This window comes from Erpetoichthys calabaricus, chromosome 6 (assembly GCF_900747795.2).
Source record: "Erpetoichthys calabaricus chromosome 6, fErpCal1.3, whole genome shotgun sequence".
In the NCBI taxonomy this organism is placed as follows: Eukaryota; Metazoa; Chordata; class Cladistia; order Polypteriformes; family Polypteridae; genus Erpetoichthys; species Erpetoichthys calabaricus.
In genome coordinates, this window is record NC_041399.2 from 28,407,705 (window position 1) to 28,421,654 (window position 13,950).

Here is a 13,950-nt window from a genome sequence, read left to right on the forward strand (position 1 = left end):
AGCAGACCCCCGTGACCCTGTGTTTGGATTCAGCAGGTTGGAAAATGGATGGATGGATGGATAATATAATGCATTACATTCCTCTTAAGTTATATAGGGTAGATCATAATTCTTAAAATTATGCTCTATAAATCAATGAACAAGCAAAGTAGTATAGGAGATCACTGACAATGTATCATTTCATAATTTTATCCCATCTGGTATTGGTCTTCAGAGTAACTGTGAGACCAACAACATGTGGGAAATTAGTGAATATTTTTTTCAAAGAGGTCTTATAGAGTGGAACTGCCCCAAAACATATGACCTAACATGACCAGTGCATGATGACATTGTTCACAGATAGTATTGTGCCCCTGATATATTTTAGATTATTTTAAAACTGAATCATGGGCACAATGCACACTTTTAAATGAAATTACTTTACAGCATGTTTTGCACAGATTGAAGGGTAGTGTGTGTTTTTAGTACACAAATGAACATTCCACTGAACGGCCTGCCTCGCTTTAGCCATCAATGTCATTTGCACTTATGATCTCACTACTCATCACTAATTGTCAGAAAGTTGCAAACTCCACAGGAAAATGTGAATTAAAAATAAAATGGTAAAATGAATTGTAGTGTTTAAAGCTACTACAAAAATTAAAAAACATTTACTTAATGTAAATATATTAGAGCCCTTTTTTGAATGCAAAATTCAATAAATAAAGGCCAACTTATTAAATACGTAAATCAAACAGATGCAAGACTGACTCACTGATTTGTGTATATGGTTGGAACAAAATCCTGCCGCCACAGTGGAAACTCAGAACTGAACCTAAACACTACTGACTTGAGAGTTATGTCAGAAAGATGTACTGTATTACAAGAAAGAAATGTAAAAGAAAGACTATAGTAGTGCACACCCCATAGGAAAACATGCCCTTGAAAGGTACTTTGTGGATGCCCCCTAGTGATATAAATTAAAAAAAAAAAAAATACTAGCTTGATGTTTTTTTTTTTATACCTTTCGATCAGTCACCTTGCTGTAGCTATTGTTTAAAATCAGACTGGAAAAACTGAACAGTTTTGTCTCTGGCTAGCCTGTAATGTATCTAAATGGCTAACTGGAGATGCACTGCAAACTGGAGTAAACAATCAAACCACTTGCCTTGTTGGGTATCCTTGTTCTTTTCTGAGAAGTGATCATTAAGTACAAGTGAAAGTACAATATATAGTTAGGAAAAAGAGAAACACAAACATACACAGAGTAAATAGGTGCAGAAAAATATGTGGTTTAATGTAAAATCCTGTCTCAATACCTGACTTTTCCAGCAATTTTTTTGGTGGACTCAGTATGTGTGGAAGCTGATAACCAATAAGCGCTCACCTAGAAACACAACACACACATAATGCAGCTACAAAGAATATGAAATGGAGTTTTGGACCTTGCAAACAGAAAAGTGACTCATCTGCCTGATGTCTTGTGTTTTATGTACTTTGCCAGAATGGGAAAATGTAAAGGCCAGAGATTGTGGCTGAACTCCCCGTTCATTTGTACAGCATTAGCTCTATAAGGCAGTGCATTAATGGCTGTCAGAATAAGGACAAATCTCAGGTATTATGGAAGAGCTAAACTCTATTTGAAAGTGGTCACAGAGTTGTGCCATTTGTCAAGTCATCAGATTTCAAGTTGTGTAATTTGGCATTCTCAGGTGATAGGATCAGCAACTGTGAACATCCTTTTTGACATTCCCACTGACTACAGGTCATGTAATATGTCACCAGCTTTAAATGTAGAAAACCAGAGCATCATCTACAATTTTTTAGAGTATAATATTAAAAAAGACAACATTATATGCATAATGTAAATATTACTACTCTCTGGGGAGATTATAGTCAGATGGGCAGTTGCAGCCAACTGTAAACAGGTAAGAGTGGGAAATTAAAGGATCAGGCGGGAGGTGGAAGTTTATTTGGGGTGTAAAGTTGTACCAGATACACCAACAAAGGCAATAACAAAATGCTTGTCTTTAGATAGGACTTTTGGGCCTGAAAAGGGGCTTTTTATTTCCTTAATGCTCCACTCTTCCGTGCATATGTGCACTGCACATGGGGTGGGGAGTGGTGGAGCTACTTTAAAGCAAAATGTAGTGATTATAGGAATCCTTGTCTCTAACTAAAATGACCTTTTACATTGATACTTTGCAGAACTCTTTTTTTAACATTTGGCAAACAGCAAAGGTTAATTACAGCTAAAAAGGGGCCATTACAATGGGTACAAGACACACACACACACACACACAAATTAAATAAAAAAGGTGAAAACATTAAACCTACTTTTGATCTTTAATCCATCGGTTAACATTTGCAACCACCAGCTCAAATTCTTGACGGAGGCGGCTGTTATCCATTTTTGCAGCTTCCAGAGTCTGCTGTACAGTTTCCAGCTGCAAGATAAAAACAGATCAAAGGAGGAGATTAACTTTTTAGAACATCTAGAATTCAAATAATAGCTTCTACGACTTGTAAATAATTAAGTCTTTTTCCATTCCTTCCAATAATCAAGGTTTCCCTTCAACATGGTACTAATTGATTCAGCATGCGTGAAGAAAAGCCTCACCAGCAGTTGGTGAAACAATCATCATCTGTACTTAGGTTCACTGCAACTCTGAACTGGATAAGCAGGTTAGAAAATGAAAGGATGGATGGATTAAAAAAAAAAAAAAACTTTTTCTCCTTTCTTAGGCTTGAAAACTACAACAGGAGTCTGAGAACCTTAATTACAAATCTAGAAAAGAACATAAATTGGAAGCTTAAATAACATGAATACTGTTGCCGAAATCACTTCAATCGTGTGTAGTAAAAGAAAAAGTATTACTGCTTACTTGAAAAGTTTAAAAAATAATTATAATGATTTGTAGTTTATGGTAAAATATGTCATTCGACTATTTTCTTAGGAAAAAAATCTGCTCGCCCCAGCTGAGAATAGTGTGAATCCAGGCTTAACCTTCAACAGTGGGAACAAGACAGGAATCAGTCTGGGGACTCAGATGTGCCATTCTACCTCAGTGGACATCCTTGGACAAATATGTGGGGTAAGGCCATACAGGAAAACATACAAATCCCTCAGTGGTGGCAAAGCAGATGGAATCTTAAACAGACTAATTACAAAAACAGGAAAAAAGGTAAACAAACCCAAAGTGTTAGCGGAAAAGAGAGAAAGTTAAAGTGTGGCAATGCATTTAATTGAAATGTAACAGTGGAAGTAAAGCTAAGCAATTTTGTGTATCAGGGTTAAATGAGATGCAAGATACTGTACAGTCTTTACAGTGTTCTAAAGCTTGTCTAATTAAAATCAAATCACAAGTGCATTCTCACTCCATGAACTAACTCCTCAGAGTGCCATCTGTTATGCATATTAACAAAGATAAGAGGAAATTTTAATGTGGCCGTGATGATTTACTATTTTGATAGGATCTTTCAAATATTTCTATATATTGTTCAGCTAGAAAATTTATTTCTTCTCACTCTGGCAATTATGTAAAATTATTTTTTTTCTCACCTTCCAGTTGTAATTACTTGATATAATGACATATAGGGTTTCATAAATCAGAAGAATACTTATGCAGATTTGGTAATTTAACATATCAAATATCACATTATGGTGAAGCAGTTATCTTAAGTATTATGAGATGATTTGAAATTTAATATTTATTACAGAAACATCATTAAGGATTCTATCCTAGTGCAAATGAAAATGTTGTATTCATGACCAATAATAGGATTTTATTATCAGTGCTATCTGTTTAATTCAAAACACACAACACTTACCTCAGGCTAAAGTAGAATTCAATCTAAACACTTAATTTTGCATTATAATAATGAAAACATTCAGAAAGCACTGTAAATATGACAAGATGGCTTAGAGATGGGTGGTAACCTACTGAAGACACTCAAGCTGTGTTGTTCCCACCATGCAGACAGAGAACTGGACAGAACATACATCCAGCATAGACTGTGGAGCCATAATAAACTGTCAGATTTTTGACAAAAATGAGAAACAATTCGAGGAACAAGACAGCAGACTGCTTAAATTCAACACGCACTAATAAACACTAGATTCCTAACAATGATTGCTAGAGCCTTTAAACGTAAAACACCCCATATAAAAAAATATAAAACAAACTATAACAAGAGTCAAGCAGGTACAGCAGAAACCCCAAGGATTAAACTACTGCTAGTCAATTCAATTTAGTTTATTCTTATCAAGTGCTCTTCGCTTATGTCAGACCGAATGCGACTGCTCTAAAAATCAGCTTACACTGTAGATTTACTGTTAATGGCCTTTCCACAGCTCAGTTACGCATCCTCTCTGGCACTTCTGGTATATTTACAACAAATAAGTATAGTTTAAAGTTAATACTGTTGCATACTAATTAGTAATTGTTAATTGTCACTGCTTTGTGTCTATAGTAGCAAGTCACTGTACTTTGTATGGTGCTGCTGCTGCATTTTTAATATCATAATTAAATACAGGAAGAATACTTTTTATACAATATCAGTGGAATAAGGACCAAACTATCAAATCAACTTTGAAAAGTTTTCAAAGTATCTGGATAAGAGGCTATTGACTAATCAAACAAGCATGGACTAAATTATCTTCTGTCACTTGTCAAACTTTCGATGATCTTATATTTTGTGCCAGTAGAACTAACAACAAATACAGAAATTTTAATTTTATTGTGAGTTTTAGTAACAATAAAAAGCAAAGCAGTAAATCAATGATGCATAACCATGCAACTTTTACAAAATAATGGGATGAAAATAAAACTGCTCTTATCAAAAAAGCCCAGCAGTGTATATTTTGTCTCTGTCAACTTAAAAAGTTTAAATTGTTATAATCAGTGACTGTACAGTTGTATTTAGTGGTTATTGAAAACATCCTCCCTTTCTCCATAACAATCTGGTTATGACAATGCACTGGCTCACTCAAAACAAACTGCAGCGTGTTATTCAGACAGCAGAAAATATTATAGGCCTGAAACTGGACTCCATGGAGGACCTGTATACATCACAGGCCAGGAAACCTGCTGAAAATATAATCCAAGACTACCCTCGCCCTGGCAACTATCTCTTTCAGTAATTACCACAAAGGAAACACTACCAATCATTAAAGGAAAGAACTACTAGACCTATACATTTTCCTATCTACAGCAGTCACTCTGGTTAAGCACAGCCTCTGATTCTGCTCTTATCTTTTCCTAAAGTCTAAACTCCTTCATCCAATCTAAATTAAGCTTATTTGTATTTTCTGGTTATATTACTGGGCAGGAGTACAATTCTACTTAAATATACCATTTTATACATTTATACCATTTGTGCAATATATTGTATCTTTCATTACTATTGTCTGTATGTAATGTTTCCATGGTGTCATGTATTGTATATTGTGTTTTTTTTATCTGTATATAATGTTGTGATGGTGTCATGTATTGCATATTGTGTTTTTAATTGTATTTGTCTTTTATGTGTATGGATGGAACACCAAAAAAAATTCCAAGAAACTATGTTGCCTGGGAATAAAAACATCAAATTCAAATTAAAATAAGCATACAAATCTATTTAAGTAAACAACAAAGTAATACATAAAATTTTCATTGCAAAGTACAGTCAGTGTAGGATGGAACCCAACCCAGCAGCATTAAACACTAAGCTGGAAATAACTTTTAATACGGTGTTGGTTTATCAAAGGAAACATTTATACACACACTGTATCGGCACTCACACAAATTAAACTAAAGTAGAATTTTTGGGAAGTGCAAGGAGGCTCTAGGGGAAGGATGAGAAAAATTGGTTTGATTGATCTGTGAAAGAGATTAAGTATAAAGATAGAAAGAGAAGAGTGATTGACAGGTGGCAAGGCCTAGTGGCTAAGACATCGGACACATCAAGAATGTCGATTCAGTTCCTGCTTCTAACTCATTGTGTTCTCCTAAAAAAATCACCTAACATGTCTGTGCTCCAGTAGTTTAAGAAAATGTTTGAACAATTACGCTATAGCCTTAGAATGGTACTGAGACATTCTCAGGGAACACTCATCTACATATTCATATTTATGATGGGAGGAAGTCTACCAGGAGAAATTGCCATTCAGACATCTGAAGTATAAATGAACTCGACACAACCCAGCACAAATCACTGCAACACTTTATCATCAAATGACTGGATATGTCATGTCATGTCATTTTCTAACCTGCTTATCACGTGGGGGGCTGGAGCCTACCCCAGCTAGCATAGGGTGCAAGGCCGGAACAGGATGCCAGTTCATCACAAACACACAAGTATACACCCATACACCAAACAGAAAATAAGGCCACTTTAGCATCACCAGTTCACTTAATCTGCATATCTTTGGACAGTGGGAGGAAACCTAAGCAGACATGGGGAGAACAAATTACTGGGCGAACTATAACAGCAGGGTGCAAAGACCGAAATTACAAAAATGTAAGATGCTTCCTACTGCAAAATTCTTTATTACTACCAAAGAGTGGGACTTTTAGAGTCAAAAAATGCACAATATATATTTTTGCAGACATTTACCTGGTTAGCCAAATAATATTTAGAATTTTAACTCAGAATCTAATAATGCATTGATAATGTAAATTATCTTGCAAAGGTCACATTCATCTTGTACTATCATTAAAGCTTAGATACCGCCATACAGGGGTGTACTGACACTGTGAACAGGAGTTTTAAGTTAAATTGTCTTTTCATTTGTTAAGGTAAATCTTCAAACTACTGTTTTCATAATATCTGATTTATTCTTAAATAAATACACTCACAATACACAATAAAAAATACTAATGTGCATTAATGTTAATAGCTGGTCACTTAAAAATTGCACACCACATAAATGGACAGTGTAGCAAAAAATGTTTCATTAGTTTATAAATTGAGTTATGAAGTGCTTTGAATACATACCAACTACCGTATATACAGTATAAACTGCTCTTTACTTAAAAATTACATCTGAAAATGATGACTTTGAGCACAGTGACAAGTTTTCAGTGTGTTATGTCTTTTTAAGTGAAGTTTAGTGAGTCAGATGGGAAACCATAATTGCATAATCAGACAATGAAAACACAAGATTAGCATAGACAATTTTAGAATACAATAATCAAGATAGTGTTGTATTCCTCTGGTGAAGATACTCAGAACATCAAAAAGGTATCAGAATTGTCAAATATGCAAGCAGCAAATCAAATGTGACCTTTCATTCCTCCCTTAGCTCCAATGAGAGATGCACATAAACAGAATGGAGTGGGAAGGTGCAACCTCACAAATCCTACAAATTCTAATAGTAGCTCTTGTCGTTAAGTATCAAAGACCCATCATATTTATATACTGTAAGCAATGTCACAGAAGGTGCATCAAAATTGTTCAGCACTATTGTATCTAAAGGCAGACTCTGGTGAGTGAATAAATAGAAACGTTGCTTCAGGGATTGTCCTAAAAAAAAAAAATCTGTCTTCATGAGATATAAATCCGTTATTCTTTCTGATTTTATCGTAGTTACTTTTTATATTCGTAAGTGTTTACTGATACATTGCACAAGTAAAAGTCATGCTCACTTCTTATTTTTTCAGAGAGAGACACATAATTATGCAGATAAACACGTCACTCACCTCTTTCTCTTTGGATGTGGCTTTCTCTCGCAGTGCTGTGATTTCTGTCTTCATAACCTCCAAAGCTTCCTGTTTAGTCGCAAGGTCTTCTCTTATGTTCTGCATCTGTTTTAGCTCTGTGCTTAGCTCGGATACTTTCATCTCATAATTCTGCACCTGGTTTTTTTTGGGGGAAAAAAAAGATTTTGTTGTTTTATTATAAAATGAATTATGCAAGAAACAGCTTTTGAAGGCTGCACATTTGTGGAGAACAAGTAACCCCATTCACTTTGAATCTCATGTAATGAGATGCTGATAAAGGAAATACATGTGTTTTTCATTTTTAGAATTGGGTGAATGGTATTAATAGTTTACCTTCCAAAAGTACACTGCTTGTATCCCATTAAACTGAAAACTGATAAATTAATTCCACTCTTCCATACAGCTAAATAAGTAAGAATGATAAATATATTGGATGTTGTGAGAACACATGAATGACTCTGGTCATTCTGTGTTTTTAGGAGGTCTTGAGGCAATGCAGTCACAATATTAACAAAACTCCCAGAGTACTGCCCATTAAAATGTGTGGAGAGCTTAACAGGATTTTTCCAGGAGATGTTTAGCTTAACAGCAGTACAGATGTGGGAAACTTTAAAGAGAAGGTTACATTAAATAATAAAAAATGTAATGTGCAGTTGACAATCTTTTTTTCCATAAGGACTGCTTTGTGTTTTTCACTTCTCATTATGGGAAAAACCCATAACTCCATACAGTAGTTTAGATATTCTTTTACAGTTTAAAAGTGATCAATAGACACAATTTTCAAATAAGAGAGAGTAGCATCTTATCGATTAGACAAAAAAAGTGTCCTGTTCTTCATCATTAAACAAATCATTATACTAAAAGAACATAACAATGTCATGCATTTCAGAAATGCTTGGTTCTATAGTTTAATTCTTCTTTGCATTTTAAAATATTAAAGACAAATCAAAACTTCAAAAATTTGTGTAGATAAATAATGCCTACTTTAAAATGTATCAAATAGAAACATGAGGAATTAAATTCCAACAGTTCAGCTTTCAAATATTTTTTTTTCAATAGAAACACTTGTCTGAACAATGTGTTTTGAATACTCATTTAGAACATTTGTATCCTTACCTGCAAAGATTTTATTTAATACTGCTTTAATTGCATATGCTGTCATTTTCAAAATATTTTTTTAATATGGCATCTTCTCATGCTAAATATTTATACAGACAATACTTGTATACTAACAGCAGATAATTAATTTTAATTAAGGAAATTGAAATGTCTTTTCTTACCAAAGCTACTCACTGTACAATTTTATTATTACAACACAAAATTGATCACAATGCAGATCAGAAATGTAGAAAAAAGGCTAAAAACTAAACAAATATCCAATTTACACATTTTTTTTTTTAATCTTGCGATGATTCAGGTTGTTTATCAAAATTGCTTTGTGCCCTCAGTTCCCTTTTCTAGATATCATGGCACATATAAGGAGTTACAATTATGAAACTGTAACAGCAAAGTATAAAACTTAGCCACACATGACAGATATAATCATTTTGCCTCCCGGGGAAATCCAACTTGTGAGAAGGCAAGCTGAAATTTGTTTAGTCTTTTTAATATGGCACGGTGCATTGCACTGCATTACACAAAGTCATTTCCTGCATCATGCAGTGTTTAAAATTGGGCTCCATGAACTGCTTTTTCCATATATTGTGCTGCATTAATTTTGATTTAAATGAAATTATTGTGTTTCTCGTTGTGAGAGAACAGTGAGAAACTTTACAACTGGAAATGGGATGCAGCGTTTCATGAAATGTTACCACAAACACACATATCTATGTCTTCATAAACCGTGGGCAAGTACGACTTTCTGAGCACATTACACCACCACACACAATCACGTCCTAACTGTGAGCAGCTGCTGCACTGCTACAGCCATTACGGCATCGCCATTTTATTTCCCTTTAAAGATATGTATGACTCATGATGGAAGGTTGCCCGAGATCTTTCCCCCCCCATTATTTTTCTTTTTTTTCTCAACTAAAGCATATGAACAATTTCTATTATCTGTGTTACTGATGCATTTGACAAAATATAATCAACTACCTCATTCAAAGAAGACTAGCAGCCCGATGAACTTCATTAATCATTTACTTTTTTCAATTAAGATTTTCTGGCTACAAGAAAGAGAAATTTTAATATTTGTGAAATACGGAAGTCCCTAGACAAAACTTGTAATTCTACTCTTTAAATATTAAAAAAAAATACATTGATTCCATATTCTGGGTGAATGAAGGGCAATAGTGTATTGAAGATAATTTGTATTCACTGGGGCACAGAGCAGGAAATATAATGAAGTACTACAAGAATTTAATTCTATTGCAGACCAAGCCTATGTATATTTATCAATTTGAGTCGATGTCCAGGTCTTTATGGCCTATATATTTGCTGCCCAGTAAAACAACGGAAAGTTAAGTAGTGCCATGCCCAATGTAGCAAGCACTTTAAGACAGAAGAGCTCTTACCTGTTGCACTTCTACTTGACGACCACTCTTTTCCACCTTCTCAAACACACACAGTATTTAATGCTTGAAAAATGTCTTGGATTAAATATGTAGAGACTTGTACTTTGATAATGTTTTTGCATCATACAAGCAATTAAGTCTTAAATTTAACTTCTCATCAATACCATTTTTCCACTACTTTAAAGCTAGTAACTTTGTTAAAATGAACCTGCCCAATTTTCCTCACATTCCACTTATTTCTATTCCAGAAGAAATCTTGATCAGTCTTGAAGACTCGGGTAGCATCTCCACAATTTACAAAAACATTTTAAAGTCCCTTCCTTTCAAAGACCTCAGGGCACAATGCGGAAAAGAACTGTCACTTAACATTTCACAAAAGGAGTGAAAGGCAGCCATGCACAATACAACTTTGCTCTACATGCCCAAACTACTCAATTATTCAACTTAAAAACTTCTAGTGAGCACACTGCCCTTGATTCAAACTATCCAAATGGTTCCCAGGGCAAGATTCAACGTGTGAACACTGCAATCTAGCTCCAGCCTCACTGGGCCACGTTTTGGCCATGAACCAAGTTAACATAATTTTGGATAAAAATCTTTGAATGCTTATTACTCCTAACCCATGAACAGCTGTGTTTGGTGCACTCCCAGATGGGCTTAAAGTGGAGAAGGACAAACAAATCATAATTACCTTTATCTCACTGCTAGCACATAGACTTACAGTATCTTGCTCAACTGGAAGAATCCCAAACCACCACCTTTAAGTCACTGGGTAACTGATGTCCTATACTATCAGAAATTGGAAAAAAATTAAATTCTCCCTCAGAGAATCTGTTCAAAATGTTTTTAAAATATGGCAGGATCTAATCAATAACATATTAGAATAAGCCTCAATAACGGGGAAAAGGATACTCTTCCTTCCTTGAGGCTTCAAAGATTTGCTTTGTTGGCTGTCTCTTTTCTCTTTCTTCTGAGTAGGGGATGAATTTTTATATTCTGTTAAGTTTATTTTGATTGCATTTATTGTTATTTGCTTTTAATTTAAATGAATACAATAAAAAAATCTTAAAATAATGCATAAAGCAAATTGAAATGTTTGGTGACTACATTAAGTCATCTTTCCGTGGTACAGTATATTGTTTATATATGTTCTGTGGTACAGGTTGACAAGAAAAGTGAAATGCTGTGGCCTGTCTATAAACATTAAGGGTATATTTATTACTCACCAGCAACTTCAAGTTCTTTGTGTGGTGGCTTTATTACAGAAAAACAAAAAAATTGCATGTGGAAACTGAACCCCAATTCAAAAGTTATGATGTTTTTTTCATTGGACTAGTGGTGTTGTCTAACGGTTAATATGTTGGGCTATTAGTTAGGGAGATTGTTGACTCGCTAAGTGACAATAAGCCAATCACTTAACCTTCCTGTGTTTTTAATTGTAATATACACACTGGAGTTCAAGTGTTTGGAAGCACCCAGAAATGTTCAAGTTTTTGATAGAAATGTATACTGTTTATCATGAAGATACCATTAAATTACAGCCAAGACATTACTTGTGAAGCTAATTGCTATTATTATTTGAAATGTATGATTTTTAATTTATTACTCATATATGACTGCCAAGCCTTATTCAGCTTTTTTTTGGGAAACCTCTGTAATTGCATTATTACCACCACTTGCTCAATAATGCAAGTAAATTTTGTTTCCTTGGGTTGCAAGGTACGGGCACTCCTAAAGTTCAGTTCTGAGCTAAAAAAATGATCTTAATGAAACAGCTTTCTCAAGGCACATGTCATTTCTTTCATTTTTTTTGGTTGCAGAATAAATGTTATTTTAGGTGAATGGTAGCCAAGAAACTGAAGATTTCACACAAAGGTGTCTCTTACTGTATTGAGCAAAGAAGGCAAACTGGATCTAACCAAGTCAGAAAAAGAAGGGGAGGTCCAGAGACGCAGCAACATTAAGAGGATAAGAACATCAGAGTCTGTACTTTGAGAAACAAATGCCTTACAGACCCTCAGTTGGCTTTTTCTTAAAATGAATGCCAAATACCAGTGTCATCTGCAACAATAAAAAGATGACTGCAGGACGCTGGCCATAATACACTTTTCCAGTCATCTTATATTTTGATGTCTGTGTTTGTTTGCCCATTTCAACCTTTACTTTTTTATTTTCTAGTTTCAGACATGGCTTTTTCATTGAAAACTACCTCAAATGCCAGCATCCTGGAATGGTAATTATAATTTACGTCTTAATGTAATTGAAATTTATTTCCTTCCTGAGTCATCCTGAGTTGCTTTTAGTATGAATGACCCTACATAAATGAAACTGACTTTGTTTTTTTTTTTTTAACCACATTATTGCAATTATCCTTTAGGGTGCAGCATGGGTACTTGACGTCAGTAAAGCAGAATTCAACAAGAAAACTGAGCTATAACTTAAAAAAATAATAATCAAAATACATTATGCTAAATGCCTGACAAAACCTGAAATAAAACTGCAATTATAATCAGACACTGGTAATGTGCCATGGTTGCATTTGCCTCACGTAATATAAAATATCATACAGTATTTCTCACTCCAAATACATTTTTCCATGGTTTTATGAACACTATTCCAAAACTGGTCTGGTCTGTAGCTTTTTCAGTTCTGCTGCATAAAGCATTTCACTCTCAATTAATATAGGCTTCATGCAAAATTAAAAAATATATTTAAATGCATTTAGCAAGAATAATGAGAATAAATAGCCTATTTTCATTAAAACTGCTGTTATGTTCTAATAAAAAAATCTTTACAATTTACTGACTAAATCACTAATATTTAAGCACATTAGAACTTCAAACTACTGCGACAAGAACAGGCCTTTCAGTCCAACAAGCTCGTCCATCCTATTCACCTAGATTGACCAAAGTAATATTAAGTCCTCCTCCTCCACCACACTACTTGGTAATTTACAGTATCCCATGTGCCTATGGTTATTTGCTTGAAGAAAAACTTTATGATATCTGTGTCTCTATGTTTATCTTGCAGAATTTATTTTAAAGTAACAATAGGGATTCACTCTACTATTCCTTTCATAATTTTAATACTTCAATTATGCTACCTCTTAATCTCCAATTCCTTAAACAAAAAAAGGTTCAGCCCCTTCAATCTCCTTTTATAACTCATACTTCTTCGTCTTGGAATCGGCCCGGATGGTTTTCTCTAGCCTCTCTCTGGTGCTGTTATGTCTTTTTTGTAGCCTGAAGACCAGAACTGAACACAATGCTGCAGGAGAGGTATCACTAGTGTGTTATATACAGTATATATAACTTAAGCATAACCTCCCTTGAATTGTACTCCACACATTGTACTATATCACTAGAATCCCTGAAGCCTACGAAAAAACTCGTAATCCCAGACCACCTTAAATTCCTTCACACCTCGTCATCAGCTCCTTTGTTTTCCAAATATGTCAAGCAGCACAGGCAGCAAGCAGCCTGCTATCCCATCCCCCCACCGACGCAGCTGAAGTTGCAAAGAAGATTCTCAGAGCTCAAGTCTGTTTATCTGGGTGTGAGGTGCCTGATATTGTAGAGGGTAAATAATATATCTTCATTTGGAATACATACATTTCATGTGTGTTTTGTGTCTACAACGATCTATGTAAATGTAGGATGACAGGAAATGTGAGGCAGGGATTGTTGAACACATAACTAAAACAGAAACATTTTCATGTTTTAGTAATAACTGACAAAATGTAGACATGA

At 34.6% G+C, this 13,950-nt stretch overlaps 1 protein-coding gene across 1 annotated transcript in view; it reads right to left on the reverse strand.

The window, feature by feature from the left end:
- Nucleotides 1-13,950, reverse strand: part of LOC114653241 (centromere-associated protein E-like) — a 402,188-nt gene that overhangs the window by 106,324 nt on the left and 281,914 nt on the right. Inside the window, exons 28-29 of the mRNA XM_028803441.2 lie at nt 7,665-7,820; nt 2,317-2,426 (exon numbers count right to left, since the gene is read on the reverse strand). Of these exons, the coding sequence (XP_028659274.2) occupies nt 2,317-2,426; nt 7,665-7,820 (266 nt within the window). The remainder of the gene's footprint in view (nt 1-2,316; nt 2,427-7,664; nt 7,821-13,950) is intronic.